Source organism: Chondrus crispus, genomic scaffold (genome assembly GCF_000350225.1).
Source record: "Chondrus crispus Stackhouse genomic scaffold, scaffold_193, whole genome shotgun sequence".
Classification (NCBI taxonomy): Eukaryota; Rhodophyta; class Florideophyceae; order Gigartinales; family Gigartinaceae; genus Chondrus; species Chondrus crispus.
The window spans coordinates 88688-111633 of record NW_005179062.1 but is presented as its reverse complement, the minus strand read 5'-3'; the positions used below and the strand labels follow the sequence as shown (position 1 = coordinate 111633).

General features: G+C 51.2%; 8 protein-coding genes; 3 read left to right on the top strand and 5 right to left on the bottom strand.

Annotated features, from left to right (window-relative positions):
• CHC_T00003516001 (hypothetical protein) overlaps positions 1-968 on the bottom strand; it is a 2730-nt gene extending 1762 nt beyond the window's left edge. Inside the window, exons 1-3 of the mRNA XM_005714707.1 lie at positions 943-968; positions 432-779; positions 1-72 (exon numbers count right to left, since the gene is read on the bottom strand). The exon at positions 1-72 is cut by the window's left edge and continues 1019 nt beyond it. Of these exons, the coding sequence (XP_005714764.1) occupies positions 1-72; positions 432-779; positions 943-968 (446 nt within the window). The remainder of the gene's footprint in view (positions 73-431; positions 780-942) is intronic.
• Positions 969-3949: 2981 nt separating this feature from the next.
• On the bottom strand, positions 3950-4171 carry CHC_T00003515001 (hypothetical protein). XM_005714706.1 is given in 2 exon segments: positions 3950-4015; positions 4016-4171. The coding sequence occupies 1 exon segment, from the start codon at positions 4169-4171 to the stop codon at positions 4016-4018; it is 156 nt and encodes a 51-aa protein (XP_005714763.1). The 3' UTR covers positions 3950-4015.
• Positions 4172-6801: 2630 nt separating this feature from the next.
• Positions 6802-8457, bottom strand: CHC_T00003514001 (hypothetical protein). Its single transcript, XM_005714705.1, has one exon. The coding sequence runs from the start codon at positions 8455-8457 to the stop codon at positions 6802-6804; it is 1656 nt and encodes a 551-aa protein (XP_005714762.1).
• Positions 8458-9897: 1440 nt separating this feature from the next.
• Positions 9898-11301, top strand: CHC_T00003513001 (hypothetical protein). Its single transcript, XM_005714704.1, has one exon. The coding sequence runs from the start codon at positions 9898-9900 to the stop codon at positions 11299-11301; it is 1404 nt and encodes a 467-aa protein (XP_005714761.1).
• Positions 11302-11396: 95 nt separating this feature from the next.
• Positions 11397-12077, top strand: CHC_T00003512001 (hypothetical protein). Its single transcript, XM_005714703.1, has one exon. It carries the CDS (start codon positions 11397-11399, stop codon positions 12075-12077), a length of 681 nt encoding a protein of 226 aa, XP_005714760.1.
• An 87-nt stretch (positions 12078-12164) lies between these two features.
• Positions 12165-14342, bottom strand: CHC_T00003511001 (hypothetical protein). Its single transcript, XM_005714702.1, has one exon. The coding sequence runs from the start codon at positions 14340-14342 to the stop codon at positions 12165-12167; it is 2178 nt and encodes a 725-aa protein (XP_005714759.1).
• Positions 14343-15546: 1204 nt separating this feature from the next.
• On the top strand, positions 15547-16428 carry CHC_T00009032001 (fatty acid elongase). Its single transcript, XM_005714701.1, has one exon. The coding sequence runs from the start codon at positions 15547-15549 to the stop codon at positions 16426-16428; it is 882 nt and encodes a 293-aa protein (XP_005714758.1).
• Positions 16429-16629: 201 nt separating this feature from the next.
• CHC_T00003510001 (hypothetical protein) lies at positions 16630-18180 on the bottom strand. XM_005714700.1 is given in 2 exon segments: positions 16630-17163; positions 17164-18180. The coding sequence occupies 1 exon segment, from the start codon at positions 18178-18180 to the stop codon at positions 17164-17166; it is 1017 nt and encodes a 338-aa protein (XP_005714757.1). The 3' UTR covers positions 16630-17163.
• Between the last annotated feature and the right edge of the window lie 4766 nt (positions 18181-22946).

Here is a 22946-nt window from a genome sequence, read left to right as displayed (position 1 = left end):
ATGGAGCTTACACCCGGACGAGGCCCGATGATTAGTGTACACGCAGGGGGGGTTCTCGTCAGGGGGGGGAGGCTACGAGTGAGCCATCATCTAGAGCCGCTTTCAACAACCGCAAGTTTCCCAAAAAGAAGCAGGCGGGCATGAGAGGATGAGGTTCTCGTCACGGTGACATAGGACAAGCCGGGATGCAAGACACGTCCGCCCATATCTGCTTCGACACACCACGGACGAATCGGGCGGCAACGGTAGGATTCGACCGAATCCCGCCTGCCCTCGAGCTGCTGCGCAGGGCTTTGCTCTGCGGCGGCTCTTCTGACTGCTTCATCGCCCAGTACTGTACCCTTGGTATCTCGCGCCACCCTCTCACCCTCTCTCAGTCGAGCATCCTCTTACTCTAATAAGAGCAACCCCACCGCGCACATCTATTTGACTACCGAAGGGTAGTCCACAGTTTCGACTCAACACCACGTGTCTCCGTTGCGCTACGTGCTGTACCCTTGGTACTGCGTCGCGCTGTACTGTAGCTTGTAAAAATATCTCCATCACCAGCCCCGCGAGATAGAATCACTCCGCCACCTGGCCCCTGGAGCAGCAACACACCAACCTGTCTATATATAACCGCCATCCTCGTCCACCACCATCCACCCGCCCACCTCCGTGCCGCCCCGCAGAGTCCCTCCCACCCATTTGCACGCCGCGCCGCCACGCCCCGCCACCATGTCCGACGACGACCTCTCCGCGAGCGACCTGCTTTCGCTAGCGCGCGACCAAGGCGACACCTCCGACCGCGACCTTGGCTTCCTGCTGGGCAAGGCCGTTAAGTACGCGGGCGGCGGCAACGGCAAGCACAAGTCCCAGCAGAAGTACCGCCGCTACGCCCACGCCGCGGGCGCCCACGCCGCGCGCCGCGGCCACGGCCGCGGCGGCGGAAGCTCGTCCAACGCCGCCGTCAACAGGCTCGCAAACATGTTCATCAAAAACCCCAACAAGTTCGGCGACCCCGAGAAGATGGTCGGCGCAGCCCTGGGCAGGAGGGGCAGGAGGCGTAGAGGCGGACGCGCCAGGAGAGGCGCCCATAGGGGTGGCCGCGGAGGTGGCCGCGGAGGTGGCCGCGGAGGCGCACATGGTGGCCCCGCCCACCGCGGCGGCCATGGAGGGGGGAGAGGCGGACATGGTGGCGCCGGGGCCTCCGGCGGTGGCGGGAATAGATCGGATACCGATTCTAGCAGCAGCGGTAGTTCGTCGGACTGGGGTTGGTAGCTGCCGCTGCATTGCGTCATCGAGCATTTGTGAGTCATCATGTGTGGGTAACCTGCTTGCCCTTTGTGCTGCCTATATTCTTGCTGTGCATTTGATAGATTACGAGTACTGAACAAAGCTTCAAGATAATCACGCACGCAATAGTTGACTCTGCCTGCTTGCTTCGAGTCAGATGTTCTAGCTTCCTGTACCAAACCATTGAGTGTGCACGCCTATTCTGTTCAATGCTTATTCCGTACATTGCTAACAAAACTCTTCCATCTACGATTGCCCCTGTTTATCAGAAAACCGCTCTCATGAAGGGTCGAAAATCTGCATGCTGCTGAACGAGCTAAATCCGTTAAGAACGCTCGTGGAGCCAGACCAGATAGTGGGACACAACGATCGTCCTTGTGATATAAAAATGTCGCCTCTAACTGCATCATTCCCAGTGAGGATGGTCGACCATAGCCCCCTACTGTATACTGCTGTCAACCAAAGAGATCCCTCAGGCACGAGGGGTCATGTCTGCAGACGTGGCATAGTCGCAAGACTGGCGTAGTGGATCGCACGTCTACTACACGATGCAGCACGACAGTAAAACTGCTGCGCGCACACGGTTTTGCGTACAAAGTACTATCACATGGGGCCCGGAGGGACAGAAGGAGGCCTCGGGCATTGCAGATGAATCGCTTTCCTTGAGTCTCAATCTCTCGCAGACGACGAATTTTTCCGAAATGTCCAACAACTAACAAACCCGCTTTTACAAACGTACCTTTCGGGAGTCATGCTTGCCATGCCTTCTTTCAGTTGCCCAGAGCATTGTGACGGGGTGATACGGTTATTATTGTGGGGTCTTTTTTTCGTTACCATTGCCCCATACCGCACTTTGGTGAAGTGATATTTATCCATTGTACAGTTGCCTGAAAACGGGGGCAACGTGAGACCTCAAATATATATTTCTGAGTTTACCAGGAATGTATATTTGAAGTCTCACGTGGGCATACAATATCTATCCGAGCCTCGTAATTCGTTCGAAAATAGTACAGTATTGTGAAGGAGACTTTGTTGGTGGAGTGTTCGGGTTGTTCTCTACCCTCTCTCCCCTTCCGGGACTTCCGGGTGCCTCCACCCTTCCTTGCCCTTTTTTACAGCTGCTATGCTCCCACTTGGAAGCATTCGCGGAACAACAAAAACTTTGAAATTACAACTAAAAACCAGTGCGAAAAACCAAAACATCAATCAAGCCTCACAAACTTCTTTTCTATGCTTCATCATCAGGGTGTGGGGTTTGATCAAAATCTTTTCTGATAAAGAAAACGGCATCTTCTTTGCGACAAGGAAAAAAAGGTTTCTCTTCCTAAGAAATGATAAGCATTTCTATGGACATGGAGTAAATATCTCGTTCTAGGGTCAGACACGACTGTGTGAAGAAAAATTGTCGCTGTATGTCTACCCGCCATACAAAGAATTTCCGAAGTCCTTTGTGATTCTGTTTCGTGTCGAGTACCTTTTGGAGCTGTATCAGGGAGTACTGAACTCTCTCGTCTGCGAGATCCGGCGCGAAACCGAAATTATGAAGGAGGACTTTAATATTCCGTTTGCAAAAATGGGGTCTGCCTTTATCGAATTAAAAATCCCTCATGATAGCGCGTACCAAGACCTACTCTTGTAGGTGCATTTGTTAGACAGGGGCATGAACCATGGACAGAAATATATACAGAGCATGGCAGCGAAAGAAGTTGTACTAATAGCCTTTATCATTCCGAAGAAGTGGATCTGCGAATTCACTAAAGTTGGTGGCCTATCTTTTCTACGAGCAATGATGCTGGCACCAAGTAGCGCCAAGAAAAGCTACAATACAGGAGCAATCCTTTTCTTGTTTCTCCTTTGCAACGTATTGCACAAACCCCAATTGGACCCCCTTCGTTGTGACAGACAAAGCATGCATTCGAGAAAAGAGATTCTCCAAAGCCATCGCCTCCGCCAGGACCCAGATTGTGCAAATCAGGTCACCTTTGAAGCCAGAAATAGACGTGGTTTTCAAAGCGCAGTCGGATTTTTTTACTCCTGTGGTGAGGGGATCAAATAGTGATGAGAAGTCCAGACAAGAAAAGTCTGGACTTCTCATCACTATTTGAAAAGAAGTCACATGCGGCTTACGCATGTGCCAACAGAACTCATTATGGCATCTGCACTAAGAGTACTGTACAGGGTGCTATACTTGGTACCCGGTAAACCAATGAAAACTACGCTTTGGGTCCAACTCCATTCTTTTATTGAAATCTTCATCTCTGAGGATTCCAAAACACAAACGCCTCCCAATTTCTGTTATACCAGATGAGTCCAGCGCTCAGAATCCAGTTCTAACAGTACTCCCGGGCCAATACTCGGTTGAACTCATTTTACGAACCGGTCTCGAAGATCCAAAAAAGGTCGTAATTGACGCAAATTCAGCTTCCGAAAAAAGCGTCCAAAGTAGTGGCTGTCAATGAATTGAGCTGCATCGCCAGCAAGAGGGGTTGGGATCGAATTGCATCTCTTTCCACCGTATGACCTCACTCTCTATCTGTGATGGCGAATATTCCAAGCGAAAGTGCTGATGGCGGCGTTTGTGCCGTCAGAATTGACAGCAGGGTGTGCATCACAACTGAGGCCAAGAATAAGTACTCGTCGCAAGTATTCGATAACTTCTCTCTAATTGTTGTTCTAGCGGTAGAGGCTCAACATTTAGTGGAATGCAATCGCATCGCGTGTTGTAATTCTACAGAACTGCTTATAACCATTGCAACCAAAGCAAACGCGAAGAAGGTAGAAAGCTCGAGAGGAGAACAGATGCTCTCCTGCATGAGAAAGTACTAAGAGAAGTTTTACCTTCCCCGCAATACCATTGCGGAATCCCGGCACCCCTGAAACCCTTGCATAAAACCATTACGTTTGCTCGTTGAACGTCAAGTGACACGTAAGGATCCCTTGAGAAGTGGTCCGTTCATAAAGTTCTGTATGTACTGTGCGGTAGTGACTCACGTTCACTGATGACTGCAGTACAGTACTGTACAATATCATGTCCACCAGACACGAGATAAACTGTGCGCGGAGAGGATGTCCTCCCTGTTACCGTAGAGGCACAGAGACTGCCCTCTATATACCTTTCCATGTTAAAGTAAAGCAATTGCGTTGGTACCCAATGCCCAGGGTACAATCAGTGCACAGATGAAGGCTTGTGATTTGGTTCCATCCAGGCAGAAGGCAAACATTGTTTCTGAACCTGAGAACTTAATAATTGCAAAGACAAGGAGTGCCTCCTGGACAAATCCTTCTACCTCTTCCCCGAAACCAGAAATTCAATATAATTCATTCTTGCATGATGACCATGGGTGCTTACATGTTGTGGGGCCCCCTCCCCACTAGATTTTGAATGAAGCGCATCGCAACTCCTGGACTGTAATAGAAACCACGTGCACACATGCAGGACGCGATAGCGAGGACTTGGGGACTGTGGTGGGTGAGAAGCTTGAAATTTACATCCAGACAAAAACTACCCTTCCCTCACCAGTGGGTGTATTGTAGAGTCTCAAGCCTTCTGCTGAAATAACTTACAGTCCAGAATTATCAAGTCTACGCCATATCCAGTATTGACTTGACGATCACGGGTGAGCAATCATTCGAAGAGTGGGCCTACCTTCTAATTAATTCTGAGTTCGCAACGACAGGACCTCTGACTAACACATATCTACGAGTTGGGCAGCCAGGACGGCGTCATGTGGCTGCTGAGGAAGAGCCATGGGTAACAGCTGACAAAAGAGGGGAATGGTGTCACTTTGCTGTCAAGAGTGACATACAGTAGTGTCATGTTTTTGGAATTGAAGGTTTTGTCGCGCATGGAAAACGTAGAAAATAACAACTGATCGAGACGTGCCGCGGGATGACCACTTGGCTCTAGTAGAGCGGACAGCTTTTTCATCTTTCAAGAGGTAGACCACTCGTTATTCCATGCTTGAAGAAACCACCCATGGAAAGTCACAAGGAGAGCGCACAGCGCGTGGCGGCGTTCATGCCTTACACGCAGAGCTCCCCAGCAGTAGCTCTTTGCGTGTACAGAAAAGCAGCGGCGCGTGAAAAAACGCAATGCCACGAACCAAAAGCACAGTGTGTTGTTCTCGTCCAATCCCCAAGGGAGATTGCCATACGCCCGACAAACCGAACTGTCATCTGCCATCTGCCAAACCATTCTATGGGGCTTTTATGTATCATGAGAAGGGCATGCTGTGCCCCCATAGTCGTCGTCTAGATCATGAAGCGTGCATACGGGAGAAGTTGTGCGTACGGTACAGAAATATAAGACATTCTCGCACAATATAAAGGGTTGCAGTCATGTGCGCGCTCGCTTGCACATCTAGAGCTCGCATAGTTTCTGCAGCCTTTCACTCCCGTCTTTTCCAATTTTGAAAGCACCAAAACTCGAATTCACCGCACCCACTTCATCTCGGACCAAACCTAATCCTTCCAAAGAAATGTCTTCCTCTCGCTGTTTTGCTTCCCTTCTCGTCCTTGTTGCCCTTATGGGATTCTCCCACGGCAACTTTTTGGGATTGCCATTCGTGATTCGAAATCCTACTCTCAACAAGCAACAGTGCGAGTCTTGCTATTTCCACTGGCAGTGTGAAATCGGTGTGTGCTACAAGAGAAAGTGCATCACCTCAATGCAGAGGGTGGACAGAGACCCCTGCTTCCAGAGGGAATGTGCACCATGCACAACACGCCGCTCCTGTCGCTCGAATCGCTGCTTTGGTGAACCGGGAAATACAAAGTGTGTCAAGTTCTCCCTCCAATCCGTTCGAACATGCTTCCCGGAATTGTTTACTACACCGGAACCCGTGGCTGAGGCATCACCAATGTTTTAAATTGCCTGTGTTCTTTTTTCGGTGTGTAGTTACATCTTCATGCGTGAGCACCCTTCTTCCATCTTCGAGCTGTTCTGCTGGCTTGCAGGCCTTTCATTCTGTTTCCGCGAACATTTTATGTATCTTTTTGAAGTGTACTTGACGAGTTCTTATTTTTGTCTAGCTATTTTCTTCATACGTTGCCCTTTACCTGGGTATTGCCCTTACATAGAATACCTGGAGCAACATCACTAAACATTTGGAGTGCAGCACCTGTCAAAGACGACGCCAATTTTTCACGTCAAGGGAGAGGCAGTCCGGACTGTATCACTGCCCAATCCAGATATTTCCCATTTCTGTTCAACAAGACTTGTGATGTACAGTATGTACATGAATGTTGCTAGCAGTGTCCTACAGTACTAATGGAGGGCACTCTGAATTTAGGCTCGTGACGATAGGCTTTGCGTTAAGAACGAATCAAACGCAGTCTCAACAGCACGTAGCACTTTGCGGCACCCAAGGGTACCGTTGGTGCTGTATAGTGGACATGTTGGATTGCGCAATTAGAGGTTTCGGAAATGTCCTCATATAGTGCTATATGTTCGAGAGCTCACTGTGCACATATGTCTTAGGTTTTAGAACAGATCCAACCCCACAGCAATCGTCACACATTCACACATCACACCGACTCCTTAATTTCGAAATACATGGTACCGCGATTGTATCTTACTGGAATCCCATCCGGAAACCTTCTCCGAAGCTGCAGTAAATGCTGTATGCCTTCTTTGAACAATTCTCGAACCATTGTGCGATCTGCGATTGCTCCAAGCTTGACTCGCCTCTGTCGAGGATCGCTCTTACAGAATGAGTCTTTGTAGTAACACCCGCTTTCAACAACGCCTGCTTGCTCACTTGCTTCGAAGCTCAAGTACTTAAGCCCGGAATTGGATCCCGCCATATAACATTTGTGATCGACAGAATTCGGGAATATTTCCATTAACACACCAAACGGTAGCATGAACATGGAATTCACCAGATTCGCACCATGGATTCCAACTATGAAACCGGCTTGGAAAATGTCTTTCACCTGCGTCGTCAAGTTCTGAGCCGACGACGCTGATATGACTACAAGCTTTGCGCCTGCTGCATCTGTTTCGTTCTTCAGCATGTCGGCGAACCATTTTTCATCGTCGTCAAAAAATTTCCGCATAGCTCCGGCTTTATAATGCCCGTCGGAAGATGGTTTCCCTTCTCTCTTCGCGTATGCAACAGTAAGTGGAGGGACTTCAGATACCGCGGTTTTTGCTTGTTGGTGATGAGCACTTGGTAGACGAGTTCGGATGTCCAAGTTTTTATAGACTGTTCGCTTTAGCGACACAGCCTCTTCAGGCACTGAAAACCCATCAAGAGGTACTTCGGTTGAATTAGGAAATGGCCACACATCATAGTGGCCCCTTCGTCCCATGATCAAGGCATTTCGAAAGCAAAGATGCCCAGATTGATCATCGATATCCGGGAGAAAATACAAGGTCACGTTCAATCCCCTCTGCTCCATTCGGTCTTGGATCAACATGAGCATGAATTCCCTTTTCCATCGGTGCGCTAGAGGGATGCTTTTTGATCCTTGGAAAAAAAGGCGCAGTTGCTTCACTCGAGCAGTTCTTGACTTGAAATACGGTAGACCACCCGGGCCGCGAACATTCTCTTTGCCCCAGCGGTCCAGCAATACCTCCAAATGTTCAACCACACGGACCAAGTCCAAGACTGGATTCGCAAAATGATACATGTTCCGGCTATAGGCATAATCAGGAATAAGAATAGATATGTCCTCGTACCATCTCGCTGTTTGAAGGACTGATATGGACAAGGGCCGCACTTTGGGACAGACTGGAAGGGCACGGCGCAAGTCAGTCCCATGAGCACAATATACGAAACCGTATTGGAAATCGCTGCATGTGTGCTGTGTGGAATTAAGAAGTGAGGGCCACTTGACGTTGGTTGCGGAGAAGTCCTGGTTATCGACGTGACACTTGGTCGAAGAGAGGCTTGAAGCGTGGTAGAGTGCACCGCCCGGATACCCAGCGTTGAGACAAATGGAGGAGGAGAGGCAGAGAGAGCGGGTGCTAAATTGCCAGAGCTCTTTCGCGGCGGGGTTGATGCCGATGAGGTGGCACGAGTCAGCTGGCTGAGTGGATGGGCGCAACTCTCGGGCAATCGGGAATATTGCCAGTAGGATAGTTGCAGCGGCTAGGAAAAGAATGCAGTTGCGCCGGGATTGAGTTGAAGGACACAGGACACGTACACGAGCGAGCGCGGACGTTGTCGATATTCTCATACTTTGTAGTGCAGCGGGAATACTTTGAATAGGGACAGCGGCTGTCACATCGGAGATGTCATGAGACAGATGGGCGGAGAGGGTTTTCCCGCATGGAATGAGGCGTCGTTAAGTGTGCTGAGGTCTTCGCGTCATATTTGCTACATAGTGAAAAATGAGGTGATGTGCATGATGGCGATTTGGTCTGTCTGATGGAAGCGCTCTATGGCTGGCTATAACTGGCGCATGAGATGGAATTCTCAAGCCCAGGAGGAAATTCAACATGCACACTTCTAGACTTCCGAGTAGAGTACCTACGGTCAGCTCGAGTACCGTATGTGGTCGTTGCACGGTATTCGCCTTTCTACGAAGCAGGCCTTCACCGATTATTCTACCCGCTATGATGAAAGTTGAGGGTCACCTGGTATGTGATGAGTGGGAGGCCAATGGTTTGAGCGTAGGGAGAGAAAAAAAAAAAAAACGTGCGTGCGTAGGGTTTCACGTGATTCGTCCAACCAAGAGAGAGAAGCTGTACACGCAGAGGCACGTCAAAAACGAAGGATATCAGTGGACAAGAAAGCTGTCATTGCGACAGCCCCGGCATGAACTGCCGTCGATTATTTCGTTCAGTTCCCTGTGTTTTGCTATTGTGTTTAACACGCGTCTCCGGGACTTTTGTTGCTCAGGCGGGGCAGTTAATGCGATATCGATCGACATAAATTGTGGAGGGTCATTAACATCGTAAAAGGTATCGCCAGCTGTAAATTAAGCTGTGGCACAGAATACTTTCAGAAGGGAACTGCTCTCGAGCCGGGCTCAGAGCATCTCAAGAATATGTTGCCACTTCACCACTGAGGGGCAGATTTTGAAAAGACGTGAGCACCAGCGCACTTCTTAACTCGTCTTTCAGGCATGTTTCGGTAGGCACCAAATGAACAGATGCTGGCAAACGAGAATACCAACGAAAGTGGCAGCCTTGCGCGTAACAGGAGCGCTGAGGAAGAATTGGAGCTTCGTAAACTCCCTATTGTGGCGCCTTATTAGCGGCTATGTTTCGAAAGGGACGAGCATGCCCTTCGTGAACCAAATAGTGTGCACAGGCGATAGCTGCAGTGCCTCAGACAGGCGCAGAAGCGAGGGTTTTCGAATCCGTTCCCGCCAGTGGACGGCTTCAACATTCAGTGCCGTTCTGTGCTCGTATGATTACAAGGCTGCCTCCAATTTCATCTATTTTCTAATTGTTTTTCGGCTGAAACGCGATGATACGTTTTGGCGCGAACACCCAAGTACCAGTGAAACCAAATGACGAAACGGACATTATAGCCAGCCAGTCACCCGCACAAGAATATTGTTCTTGACTCAGCTCAACATGCCGGGCATAGATACATACATTCCCCGAAACCGGAAGCCTCGGCGTCCCATCGCAGCATCCCTCTAACCTCCTCCGCTCCCCCATCCGTCATGTCATCCGTAAAAGCGAAGCTCGCCGCTCTGCGTGCAAAGCGTGCGAAGCAAAGGTCAGCGGCAACTCCTCTCGCAGACCCGGAGTTGAGCGCTGCCGCACTCGCCGTCGGCGCGCCTCAAGTCTCCTGGGATGCTGACTACAAAGCCAAGCTCCGGCAAGTCGACACCACTTCCACCCTCAAGGATTCAGAAGGGTCCTTTTGCTTGAGCGGTGAAGACGACGACGAGCTCGTCGTGCTCCCGCCTCCGACCCGGAAGCTAAACCCGGCTGCTCAAAGGCAGCTCTGGAGGAGGAGGGAGCTTGAACGCGCCAAGGAAAAGGCCGCAAAGACGCTGCTGGAGATCCGGCCGGAGAGCTTCGATGTCGACGACGTTCCGATGGAGCCTTGCTCGGAGGACCCGGGCACGCTTGAAGATGGGAAGGTTGACGAGAGAGAAGAGGGCGGGAACTTGTCGGATAGAGATGAAGATGAAGATGAGGTGCCCCCGAATCGGCCGGGTTCGGGTTACCTGGGTGCAGAGAATGGTGTTGAACAGGATGAAGAAGAAGCTGCGCTCAAAACTGCTCAGCTAGAAGAGGAAGAGGAGTACGAAGACGCCATGGATGACCTTCCGCTCGCCACACCAGAAGACGTCCTCGAAAATAACACCCCTTGTGTTGTCACCAACAAGTGCGATGCACCCGAGAATGGAGCGCGGGCTTCCGAGCAAGCGGAACAGGACGCATCTCGTCATGCAACTGAAGCAAAGGAGACTACAAACGACACCGCTAGCACCGAAGATCAAGTTGCTCCTGAGGCCCCGCAAGAAACAAACCAGTCTACCATGGAAGCTACAAGCGATACACGTCAAATAAATGTCCCAGGCGAAAAAAAGTTGCGAAAAGGCAGTTGGTTTATAGGATGGAAAAAAAGCCCGGAGGTGAAAGCACCGGAACGACGTTTCAAGACAGGCTTTGTTGAAGAAGAAGCTCATGACGATGACGGGGATGGACAGGACGATTGCGGTGGTGGAGCAGCGTCAAACGACGATGCAGATAACGACGAAGATGAGTACGATGAACTTGCAGAGAAAGAGAACATCAATCCATCTGAAAACAAGAAACTCTCAGCTTTTCACCAGAAATGGATTCTAGATAAAGAAAAGGGCGAGTTGGAGGCAATGAAAACCGTTCCTGGGCGCATGATGGTGAATGTCGTCGACGAGGCTATGGATCTTACGGAATTACGATCGAAACCTGATACTGAGACGAAGAAAGAGGAACCCTTAGAGGAAGAGGAACACCTCTCAGAGGCGGATGTGGGCACTTGCGAAGTAGGTGGAGTGCCTGAAAAAATCCAGCACGGCTCTGGGGACTACGTCGATGCCATGTACGTATCTGCGCGGCGAATGCACCTCTAATTGCGTATTTATACAGCTTAGCGCCAATGTTGCTTGAGAATGACCCCGACTGACCCCTCTTTTTCTTTGCATGCATTATTCTCCTTTTCATTCTGATGAATAGGTTCTTGCGAGACGACAGTCGCTCCAGAAATTTGGAGGGAGACGAGCAGGAAAAGGAAGAGAGCGGTGACGAGAAGACCGCCAAGCGAGATAAGGCCCGAGCCCTGTGGAAGGCGCGGCAGAAATCTAAAACCAGTCTATTCCTGGAAGACGAAAACAGCTTGTCTCGTTTCGATATCTTTGGTGATGCTGACAAGAGTCGAAGTACCCATTTTCGGGAGAAGCTCGAAAGTGCTTGCCGTCCGGCATCGCTTAAGGATATAGACGATAGATCAAAGTCAGGCCGGGATCAAAATAATACTGGTAAGAAACGCAGCTCACCGTGGGCCTTGGATGCATCTGTCCCGGAGTGGGAGAGGCGGAACGCATCAATGCAGCAGAGGCAGAGAAAACGGCAGAGATCCGTATCTGTTGGAAAGTGGTCTTTCGCAACACGTAGCGGCAAAGACAAACCTCACACAAAAACGGCACGCAGCGTGTCTTCTGGTACAGGAGGCTCTTCGCTTGGTTCAACTTACCAAGCCCTGAAGCCCCGAGTTAACAGTGTTATGCCGAAAAGGAGCTCAACCACGAATAGAGTTGGAAGGGTCCCACAGCGGCGCCCAACGAAGGCACCAACAACCGTGAGGGGCTTGTTGAAAGTTTTAGGAGGCCGAGCCGAGACGGATATGTAAATAGTATGTTTACGCGAAAATAAAGCGTAAAACCACGCCAGCCTTCCCCGTGTAGTTCGTTTGTGCGTTCACAGTTATGCAATTGCCTCAGGTAGCAAACTGCTGACTACGTTGTCGCAATTCGTAGAGTATTTCTGTGCTCGTCACAAGCTCAGCTTTCAGAACTGGATATTGCGTTTCCACAGCAGCTTCACATCGTTTGTGGTAGGAATAGAGGCGCGTGAATAGCATACGGGCGAGTTCGGAACCAACATCAAAGCTAGGAAACTCTCGGACTGCGTTGTCTTGCATGTGCTGCACTCCAAGTCTCCAGTTTGAAGCAAATTGTCGCAAAACCGCTTTCACACGCTCCTCACTCGGAAATGGGCGGCTTCCACCTCCGTTTGAAGAGGAAGCCTTGGCTGTCCTCTCATACTGACGGACAAATGAAACGACATCAGGAAAGTGATCCGCAACCTCGTGTTCTACATACGCTGCTGTATGTACTTCTTGAAGCTCTGCAAAGAAGTTGTAATCATCAGTATCGTTAACCCCATGCTGTCGAAACATGGATAGCACCAAATCAGTGTTATTGATAAGGAACATGAACCTCAACTTGGGTCTAGTGAAGAGCGTCGATACAGCGTTGAGGAAACCATTGTATTCCGCTCTCAGCCTCCTCAGCCCCTCCATAATCGAATCATCAGGGGTACCGAAACGTGCAATGGCGTGAAGGGATGCTAAGAACTCGGCGAAGCGGCGTGTCACAATATGTGGGCTGGTATCGCCGTCACCGCGTGGGGCAGATTTTGTGACCTCCTTGCTCGCTTCCGACATGCTATTAACGTTTTCGTCCAACAGTTTCTTGAATTTGGGTTTGAGCAGAATGTCAACTTGGATGAAATAATCTGAAAGATCAAGGATGTTGCGCCTCTGCATGCTAGATCGATGTGCTTCATTTACTTTCAAAGCCAGTAGCACGCCCAGCGTATCTTTGGTGGGGGCAGTGTGAGCAGAGACCGCGTCCAGGAGAAAGCCTATAATCCTTCTGAAGAAAGCATTGAACATCCGGCCACCATTCTCCCCAAAAAAGTGTTCGCAAAAGAGGTGCTCCGACGCGCAGGTCTCAGAGAGCATCTTGCCGAGACTGCGGTGTATTTGCTCGTAATAAAAACGATGGTTGTTGTCGAGGGCAGTCGCAAGTACAATCGCAGGTCCCTCAACATCCTTCAGAACATCAAGCCTTGAACCGAGGGCGAATTGGCCAACTCCGGCTCCACCCCCATTGGTCATACCCGAAAACCGGGAAGTAGCTGCCGATGTGCTTGCACTAGAAAACATTCCCGTGATCGTTTGAGATGCACGCCCAATGGTCGAGTCTGTAAGACTGCCGACGAGAGTATCGGCATTCTCACTCGGAAGCTGTTGTTTCATGGCGAGCAACCCTGCTAAATACTTCTTGAACAAAATAAAGTACGTCTTGGACATGGTATCAACATACGACGTCTTCACCTCTCGAAAAACATCCGGCGCGTGTAATTCGATAAACTCAACCAACGGTCTATGCTTCAGCAGCACGTTCTCCTTTACAATTTTCACGTTCGTATGAGGACGCTTCAAAAGGGATATCTTGTCAATGAGAAAATGTCGCACCTTGCTGACAGCGGTAATGACGAGCTTACCAAGATAAGGATTGAGCTCTGCGAAAGCCGCGGTCTCTTTCACGTCCTCCATATCGAAAAGCGCGGTCTTCTTTGACAGTGCGGCCAAACATTCTTCATAATCCAAATCACCAACCTTCCCATCCACGACGTGGCGGATTAAATATGGATCGAGGACGATCTGATCGACAAAAGCCGCGACGTGTGTCTGGGTGGTTAGCGTGGCGGCCTTAGTAGCAAATACTGCATCCGCCTTGGACTGGAGCGTGGCCGCAGCGCTCTCAGAAGCGTGGAGCGAGTCCTCAAGCTCGCGCAGTGCAGCCTCGGCTTGCTCGAGCTTTGGGATCTCGACGGCGTGGAAGTCCAGCAGGGATTGGAGATGGCCGTACTCCTGGGCGTACGCTTGCAGGGAGGCGTCTACAGCAGCTTGCCATGAGGCGGTGGGATCGGATAGTGCCGGGGCGGAGAGCTGGGTGGCGAGGGCGGTGACGTCGAGGGTGGGGGAAGGGAGACCGGCGGCGAAAGCGGCCTTGGAAAGGCCGAGGGACGACCACAAACTTGGGTCCTCGGAGAACGAAGGGGAGAGAAGGCCGTTCTGCTCGGGGAGGTCCGGAGGCAGGGCCATTCCCTCGGGGAGAGCGGGGATGGTGCGGAGAGGGGGGCACGGAAGTGAGGACGATACCCAGGGGTAGTTGTTACATTGATGTCAGGCACTGTATGGAAAAATGCGAATGAAATTTGGTCCTGAGTTTTGGATTATAGAAATTTGCCACACATGTCGCAAGATGGCGGTCAGCCAGGTTGGAGCGTGTGATGATGCCGACATCAAGGTGCTACAGTACTCATCAAGGTGCTACAAATTTACTTTACTTTCCCGTACGGTAGACTTGTCTCCAGGATAAAAAATGTTGATTGCAGGGGCTCGAGGAGACTCTGGCGTAGACGACGAGATGTTAATCAATGGGAAGCCAAGATGGGTGAGTATTGATCATGCAAAGACATCCGGCTCAGTTCTTCCATGCTCGAATGTTGTGTAATTTTAGCCTGCGAGTCGCCGGCTCGTTGGCTACTGACCGCCTTCAACCCTGCTTGCAAACAGACTAGCAGAAGTAGCAAAAGGCGAGGATGCCGCGGCCGTAATGAATAAATCAGTAAATGTATAAAAAGCGCAGCAACGCTTGCTGCCAGGCATGGCGCGTAGCAAATCCAAGATGTGTAGAGCGGGGCACACTGTGAGTGCGCGATTGGTTGTGTCCACGTGCGCAACTCGGAAGGACCTGTGGGGACGCACGCTGCGACTGTTGCTGTCCTGTTGCTGTCCACGTGTGTCCAATGGGACTGAACAGAGCTGCTCACCGATCCCGTGGTGCAATATGGGGATTACCCTAGGGTAGGGATTAGGGGAATATATATCCCCTAATCCCCTAATCCCGTGGTGCCAGTTGCGTCGCACACAGCCAGCCATCGCCCCGCATCCGCACTGTGCACACGTCAAAGAGATGGCCCCAATTTTATCCGCCTTTCTCTCTTCGATCCGCGCCCGCATCCAAGTTGACTTTAACCCCCGCGAGCACCTTCAACCCCTCATATTCTTTCGTCAAACCATCTCTACCGCAACTATCCAGTCCACCACTTGCGCAGTCAACCGTATTTGCCCGTCAATCCCTTCATCCTAGTCCCCATCATCCTGGTCCCCTTCCTCTCCCTCCCCTCTTCGCACCCTTTAAATCTCCGTATCCCGCCCTCACTGCCGCCCCTTCCTCCCCCTCCCAACCTCCCCCTCCCAACCTCCCTCCCAACCTCCCGCACGCATCCCACCCACCCCCACCATGGCCACCCTAGCCTTCTTCAAATCCCTAATCCCGGTCACCCTACATTGGAAGACCGCCCCACTTTCCTCTGTCTACTACCCCCCCATCGCCATTGTTTGCTACCTTACCCTAATCTTTTCGCTTCGTCGCTTCATGCGCGACCGCCCACCCGTGAAGCTGCGCTCGCTCACCGTCCTTCACAATGTATTCCTGTGCGCCCTTTCCCTTGCCATGGGCGTGGGCGTCCTCTCCGAAGTCGTCAAAGTTTTCGCCGCTAACGCCACCCCCTCAAACCCCTTCGCTGGCACCAACGCCGTGCTCTGCGATCCCACCGGCGCTTCCATGACAGGGCGCATGGGCTGGTGGATGTACGTTTTTTACGTCAGCAAATACTATGAGCTGCTTGATACTGTCATTATGGTATTGAAGAAACGCCCCCTCAACTTTCTCCACGTCTACCATCATTGCATCGTCCTCCCGCTCTTCTATGTCTACATGTCCACATCCATGGTGTTGCAGTGGATTGTCGTCGTTGCAAACTCCTCCGTCCACGTTGCCATGTACTACTACTACGCGATGGCCGCGCTCGGCCACAAGGTCTGGTGGAAGAAGTACATCACGCTCGCGCAAATCGTCCAATTTATCATCGACCTTACCTCCACATGGCCGTACCCCTTCCTTTACTTCTCTGCTTCCGGATGCTCTGGCTCCATGCGCGGTTGGCTCTTCGGACAGGCTGTCGGTGCCTCATTCTTCAAGCTCTTCTGCGACTTTTACTTCAGGTCGTACACAAAGTCCAAAAACCTTAAGGCCCAACAAAAAGCACACCCGAGCGAGGAAGTGAACGATCTCAAGAAGGAAACCGAACCCAAAGACGTTGACCACAAGAAAATTGAGTAAACCTCAGTAATTCTTGACTCTCGCCTTCGGTTTCAAAATGGGATCGCCAGGCTTTTGCCTACCATTTCGCTTATTTTTCTTGTCCAAAGCCCGAACCAATCCTGCTTCTCAGTCGTGGCTTTCTCTGAAGCCCTTATTTTTTGAAACATCGCTCTACGTGCAACACATCAGAAATCTCGCCAAAGCGCGCGAGCAATGAACAGTACACGGTTATTTTTATTCTTCATGGGATCGAACAAAACAGGAACCTGCCTGTCGGAAGGACGTCGGTCCCACATCAGTCCTATGAGGTGCAATCAAGAGACACATCCCTATTGCTCCAAATTCTGCACTTCTCAGCTCGGTCTAAAAGGCTTTTGCCACTTCGAAAAGAAGCCCAAGAGAGCGGAAGAAGGATGTCGAAGTCTTTAGCCGTGCTACTACTTAGATCTTCTCCGCAAATAGTTCATCTTCACTCCTAAACTCCACTGTCAATGTCCATCTCACAGTCGCGTTGCCCAATAGTTAGCAAGTTTCCGAGTTGAGAAAGCCAATGGCCCTCTCAAGCACTGAATTTCGAACAATAGTAATCTCATGCTCTGGCGGCTCAACTCGCAGACTGTTTTTCTCAGTCTGCCCATAGAATAAAACTCATTTCTTTGCCCCGGCTTGTAAATGTGATCAACAATCGAGTATCTGAAACCCTACATGTGTGCACCATCCCACATTCAAAAAGCAACAAGCAGAACGAGCCGTTCATTTCCCGCTTTTTGGCGATAATGGTGCATTTCTCCTGAGCTCATTGAACGCAATATTCCCAAAGAATGCTGTCTTGAGTGCCCAGAAGGCAGCGGGCTGTCCTCTCTTCTGTGCGTCCTTGAACGCCAGAATGGCAAGACCCGCGTTGAGGGTATATGTAATCGCAAGCCCGACCTTAAGATAACCACGCAGGGAGTCCTCTAACTCTGTGAGCGGAAATCCTGGATAGTACACGAAGGTACAGAGCAAAGTGACAAGCAACAGAAGGAGATGACCGCTTTGCAAATACGGTAGCACATAAACGCCTTGCTTATTTGGACTGCCAGTGCCAATGATGGCGGAGGTGAGATCGTACTCCCCCTCCGGATTGCCGGTCTGAAACATAAAATCTGGGTCTTTCTCAAGCTCGTCGATTAGCACTTGGGCCTCTTTCCCCTTCTTCCTATATGCCTGCGTCAGTTCTCGAATGGTATTTGTAGGTAAAGCCTTCCTCGCCTCTTCCACTTCTATCGACCTTTCTTCTTTGACGTCCTCCAATGCACGCGGCTTACGTTTTCGGCGGATGGCTCTCCCGGAGCCCATCGAACCTATATCTGGCAGTCGTAGCTTGCCCTCGTCAACTTGTGGCAGGGCGACATCTGTGGCAGTGGGGACATCACTCGCAAGGGAAATCTCGACATCGGCAGCGCTTTTGATGTTGTCATTAACTGGGATCTCGTCAACTGCTTCGACTGACTCTCCAAGAATTTCGGGGGCCAGGGGACCAGGAAATTGCTCGGGGGGAGCGTCAAGAGGTGAGAACTTTTTCTGGCGGGATGTAGGAGAAGCGGACGGCTTTGACTGCGAGTTGGACGGGGTTCGCTTTGGTCGTGAGACTTTGCTTCTCTTCTTCCCCGAGGAGCCCTTCTTGGCAAAGGGTGGGGTGCGACTACACTGAGAGCGACGTTGTTGCGGGGCGATGTTGGGGAGGGAGACCGGCGGGGTGAAGGCCGGAGACAGCGACCACATGTTCATGAAATGAAAAGGGTGACGGAAGGAAAGTGGTGATTGTTCGTGATTGCAAGGTCGGAAAAATTACGAGGGGCGCAGTCGGAAGACCTGGGTTGGGTGTAGAAATGAGTTTGGGGTGCGATTAGCTCCGAAGCGAGATCGATCTATCATAGCCAATCATGATCTCATACTGTAGAATATGTGAATCGTGGCATACGTGCCAAGTTTTTATTTAGTGCTACAGTACCCTTCCTTGGTACAGTACTCACTACTTTTACTTGGCGGTAAGACAGGCGATACTTTTGGGTAATTCACTACGACTCGACGAAAGTCAATCTTCACGCTGTGTCCTGGGATATATAAATTTATAAATATATATATAGTTTTATATACGTTACGGTCGACTGGGTCCAGGTACGTGCATGCTATCCACTTGATCTTTCACTTCCTTGCCAGTCGCTTTGGTACCCCTCCAGCCCACGAACGTTTTTTACCTCTTCACTATCTTGACTTCCACTGTCCTCCGATACATTTTCCTCGCCGTCAATCGACGCCGGCTGTGGTACTCTACAAATATGGCGGACCGCTCCGGGGGACGCGAAAAGTGAGTTTATTCTAGTATTCCCCACCACAAAGAGAAATCGAACTTCCGTAAAAGCATCCGTATCTGCGACAACACCATATTCTTCCACTGCGGCAGCCGTTAGGTCATAAAGCATCTTAGTTCCACCACCTTCCTTAACGGCTAGATTATGCTTTGAGACGACCTGTGATTGTACAGCACAGGGCAACAGAATACGATCTACGGATTCCACTGCATCTGAGCTTCGTTTTCTAAGCTCGCTTAAGGATGCCTCGAATCCAAGGACTAAAGGGTGATAGGACATAAAACCGCTTTGCGCATCGGATAGTTTCCAACGGTGCATAGCTAGTACATCCATGAGAGGGTGTGGGCATCGCACTGCTAACTGTAAAAACTGTCCTCCATTTACGACCGTAATTGAAAATTTCCCGCTGCCCACACAGCCGCCGGAGGGTAATATAATGGCAACGCAGAGTCGCTTTGTTACGGTAGATTGTTCGACCCAGCTCGAAATTATGTACAGCGGTTTAAATGTCAACTCTCCGGATATTAACTCAGAACCAGCGCCCGTTTCAAGATCTTTTGAATCGCTGTCGTCCATTTCTCCGCCACTTATAGTGGAGAAACGGCGCTTTCGTGCGGAACTAGTTAGATCTCCGGCGCTACACCGCCGGTCCAGCGCAGTTGCTTCATTGGCATCAACGGTCTCCACGACTTAAGCAAAACCGTTAATAGTGTAGTGCAGGGCACCTCTACACCGCCAGCAAGGGCGTAAATCTCGCTGTAGAAAGCGCGACACAAGGCACAGTCGCCACCAGGGTGTTTGAGTCCCTCTGTCCGGGTAACTCAGGGGAGTCGACGCGGTACTGCGGGTAGATCGCGGTGTGCGCGTAGAGGTGTACTCCAGCGGGAGTGCGCTAGAAAGAGTAAACAAGAAAGAACAAAGAAGAAAGATAGTGTAGAAATGTAGAAAATAGTGGAAAAAGTAAAGGAAAAACAAGAAAAAGGATGACGGTGAAGGTTGTAGGTACCAGACTTAGCCAACCAGATAGGAACCGTAGAGGATCCGACCAGAGATGGGGTCCGATCACCTGATGCCTCTTCACTGTGGCGCCTTCCGACCCCCGACCTATATAGGCCGAGCTCCGTCGTCGGCATCGGTTACTAAATGGGTACTTAATAATTAATTATTGTCATTTGAATTGCCACATGGCATTAGACGCTAATTAAGGTAGAAACTTGTGGCCACCACGTATGTATACGTCTCGTACACGTGTTGTACACGTATCATACACGTGTCATACGACTGCCATACACGTGTGTCCACGTGTGGCACACGTGGGGTACTTTCCGAAGTGTGGGCGGACAGTACACGTGTCAAAGGCGGGGAGCGCGGCCCCCCAACGGCGGTGACCAGGCGTACAGTACAGGGTCACTGCACTACATCACCCCCCCCTTCAAGGGTCGTGCCGATCCGCCTTTGGAACGCGCTCCATTACCCCTGCACCTTTCCCTGCCCTCGCAAACCTGCGCATGTCTCCATTCCTCCGCCTCTCTTGGCGCTCCAGTCCAACGACTCTCGCGGCTACGGGCGTATTTGCGCCGACGGCGGCGTTTCTGACTGAGATCTTCGCGATTTTTTCGCGTGCGTTTCTGTTCGCGATTTGTTTTCTCCGCGTGCGTTTCATCTTCTGCGGTCATTTTTTTCTTCCGTGTTCGTCTCAGTCTCACAGCTTCGCACCGCGGTCCTTCGCGCTATGTCTCGGCTGCAGGGCTTCCAAAACGGGTTCATCCGAGCTTCCGCGCGTCATCGCGTATTCCGCCAGGTTGGCGATTTGTTCGGGCAAGGGTCATTTGAGCAGGCCCAGCTCCTCACGGAGGCGCCGTAGCACGACCCCGTGATCTATCGCGATGACGCGATAATTACGCAATATTTGCGAGCGGGTTCTCCATCCGAGGGTCCCACAGCGGAGGCTTTCCGGGGGAGCAGGAAGAATGGACGCCAGAAAGGGCGAGGAAGTTCGCTGATGAGAAGCGTGTTATTTCTGACGGTCCTCGCCGGGGAAAAGAGTAATGCTTTTCCCCGGACGTTAGTGGACTCCAACCGGAGGACTCTCGAAAAGAGGACGTCGAAGATGACGAAAAGGATTTTGAACTTCGCCAAGTGGCGTCCGTGGAGACACCCTTTCCGGGAGGAGGTCCTGTACTCAATAAGAGTAATGCCAGCGTGGCGGGCGACACCGTACGGTCCGGTATACTTATCGACCGGGCTCCTCCGGCTCGTGATATTGTGGACAACGAAATGGCCGTCGTACGCAAATTTTTGCGTGACGCGATGGCAGACCGGGTTCACCTTGCTATTTTTTGCTCCATGAGGTGTTCGCAACGCCATCTGGCGGTAAGTTCGAAGCGGTAGCTTGCGTACATTAGCGCTATAGGGCGTGTAGTCATTCTTTTTAAGGTAAAGAGGAACCACCTTTGTCTTGAATCGATCCTTGTCTTGTTCGGATGATTGAGTGTGGGACATTCAATCCCTTTCTTTTGCAATATAAAATTACATGGCTCCGTCGGAGGTGACTAATTGGTTCTTCAGTGTCGTCCTCCGGCGTGTAGCCGTACCACCTTACTCGAAAGACGAGTTTACCGTCGTCATCATAGCGATGCTCGACGACGTGGTCAACCACGTATTCTTCGCCATCGATGGCGTGTGGAGATTGCGACTGATCCCGTCCACTTTTCTCGCTGTAGTGTTAGACGCGGCTCCTCGCGGGTTACTTGCGCGTTGTTCCGTCACTGCAGGGACGTTCTGGGCGGCTGCGTCGGGCGCCAATTGGCGGCGTGCGTCTCCTTCTCCTTCGTTGGAGACGGGAGTCTGCTCGTCACAGGGACTGTCAGCGGGAAGTGTAGAGTTTTTCTCCTGTCCGACCGGAGTATCATTCGCCAACCGGGCGTAGCGATGAGCGCCATGCCTGGAGTGTTCGGGACGGCTTTTGGTCGTCCCATCAGAGCGTCTCAAAGGCGGTGGCTGTCCAATCCGAGCTCTGTTCCAAATTCCGGTTTGGGCTACGCCATTCATAGGCGATGTGTCTGGCAAGTCCGCCAACTCTGTTGGGGGCACCTGAGACTGCTCTATAGGAGAGGTAGATACTGCACCGCTCCGGATACCCGGTCTATCGAGACAGTGAACACGATTTTCGTTGTGGATATTCGTCGTGAATGACGTTACGGGGTGACTTGGCTGCACTGGTGCAGGTACTACCCGATCGCGTGTAACGCGCTCTTGTCCTTCACCATCCTGGATAACCACGGCGTCCTGATCCGCAGAAACGACACGGTATGGTCCATTTGCCACTGGTGCCGGTTTGTGGCGAGCTTCTGTACGCGGATTCGCGTAGTCGCGACGGACAAACGCATATGTCCCCGGACGGTAGTCTTCGTTCGAAGAGCGTATGTGCTTATCGTAGTTCGCTCGATAGTGTTCTTGAGACTTCTTTAACTCTACAGTAGCAGTGGTCGTGAGTCCACGAAGCCAGGCTCGCCACTTGGCGTGATACTTGGCATTGCCAACTTCCTCCAGCTGAGGTTCTGCCTGTAACGATAGGGCGCGCGGTGGTCGCGATAAGACGAGCTCGAAGGGCGCGAGCTTGGTTGCACTATGCGTTTGCGTATTGTACGCATATGTAAGCGCATCAGTGAAGAGGTCCCAGTCTTTTGGGTGTTCAGCGACATAATGTCGCAGCGCTGACAGTATTGTCCTGTTGAAGCGCTCCACCTGCCCATTTGTTTGGGGGTGGTAGGTCGTCTCAAAGACGTTCTTGATGCCCAGGATGGGGCAAATCTCTTGGAAGAGTCGGGACACGAATTTCTTTCCGTTATCCTCCAGCACCGTGACTGGTGGTCCGTAGACAAACACCCAATGGTGGACGAAAGCCTTCGCGATTTCCGCGGCAGTAATCCTCTTGAGAGGCACGGTGCGGACCAGCTTGGAGAAGCGATCCGTGATCACCAGGAGCCACCTATTTCCGCGAGGGGTACGGAGTAAGTCCCCAAGGAGATCGATCGAGAGCGACTCGAGAGGCGCCGTAGCTGGGAACAGCTTGAGGCGTTTAGTCTTCCTCCGAAGTTTGACTCGCTCTTTAGCGCAATGTATGCAATTTCTTGCAGTTGCGTAGCAATCTACGGCCAGCGATGGCCAGTAGCAATCTCT

Excerpts from the sequence above, each read along its gene's own strand:
- CHC_T00003515001 (XM_005714706.1), bottom strand. The coding sequence starts at position 4,171 with ATGGTTTTATGCAAGGGTTTCAGGGGTGCCGGGATTCCGCAATGGTAT.
- CHC_T00003514001 (XM_005714705.1), bottom strand. The coding sequence starts at position 8,457 with ATGAGAATATCGACAACGTCCGCGCTCGCTCGTGTACGTGTCCTGTGT.
- CHC_T00003511001 (XM_005714702.1), bottom strand. The coding sequence starts at position 14,342 with ATGGCCCTGCCTCCGGACCTCCCCGAGCAGAACGGCCTTCTCTCCCCT.
- CHC_T00009032001 (XM_005714701.1), top strand. The coding sequence starts at position 15,547 with ATGGCCACCCTAGCCTTCTTCAAATCCCTAATCCCGGTCACCCTACAT.
- CHC_T00003512001 (XM_005714703.1), top strand. The coding sequence starts at position 11,397 with ATGAATAGGTTCTTGCGAGACGACAGTCGCTCCAGAAATTTGGAGGGA.
- CHC_T00003513001 (XM_005714704.1), top strand. The coding sequence starts at position 9,898 with ATGTCATCCGTAAAAGCGAAGCTCGCCGCTCTGCGTGCAAAGCGTGCG.
- CHC_T00003510001 (XM_005714700.1), bottom strand. The coding sequence starts at position 18,180 with ATGAACATGTGGTCGCTGTCTCCGGCCTTCACCCCGCCGGTCTCCCTC.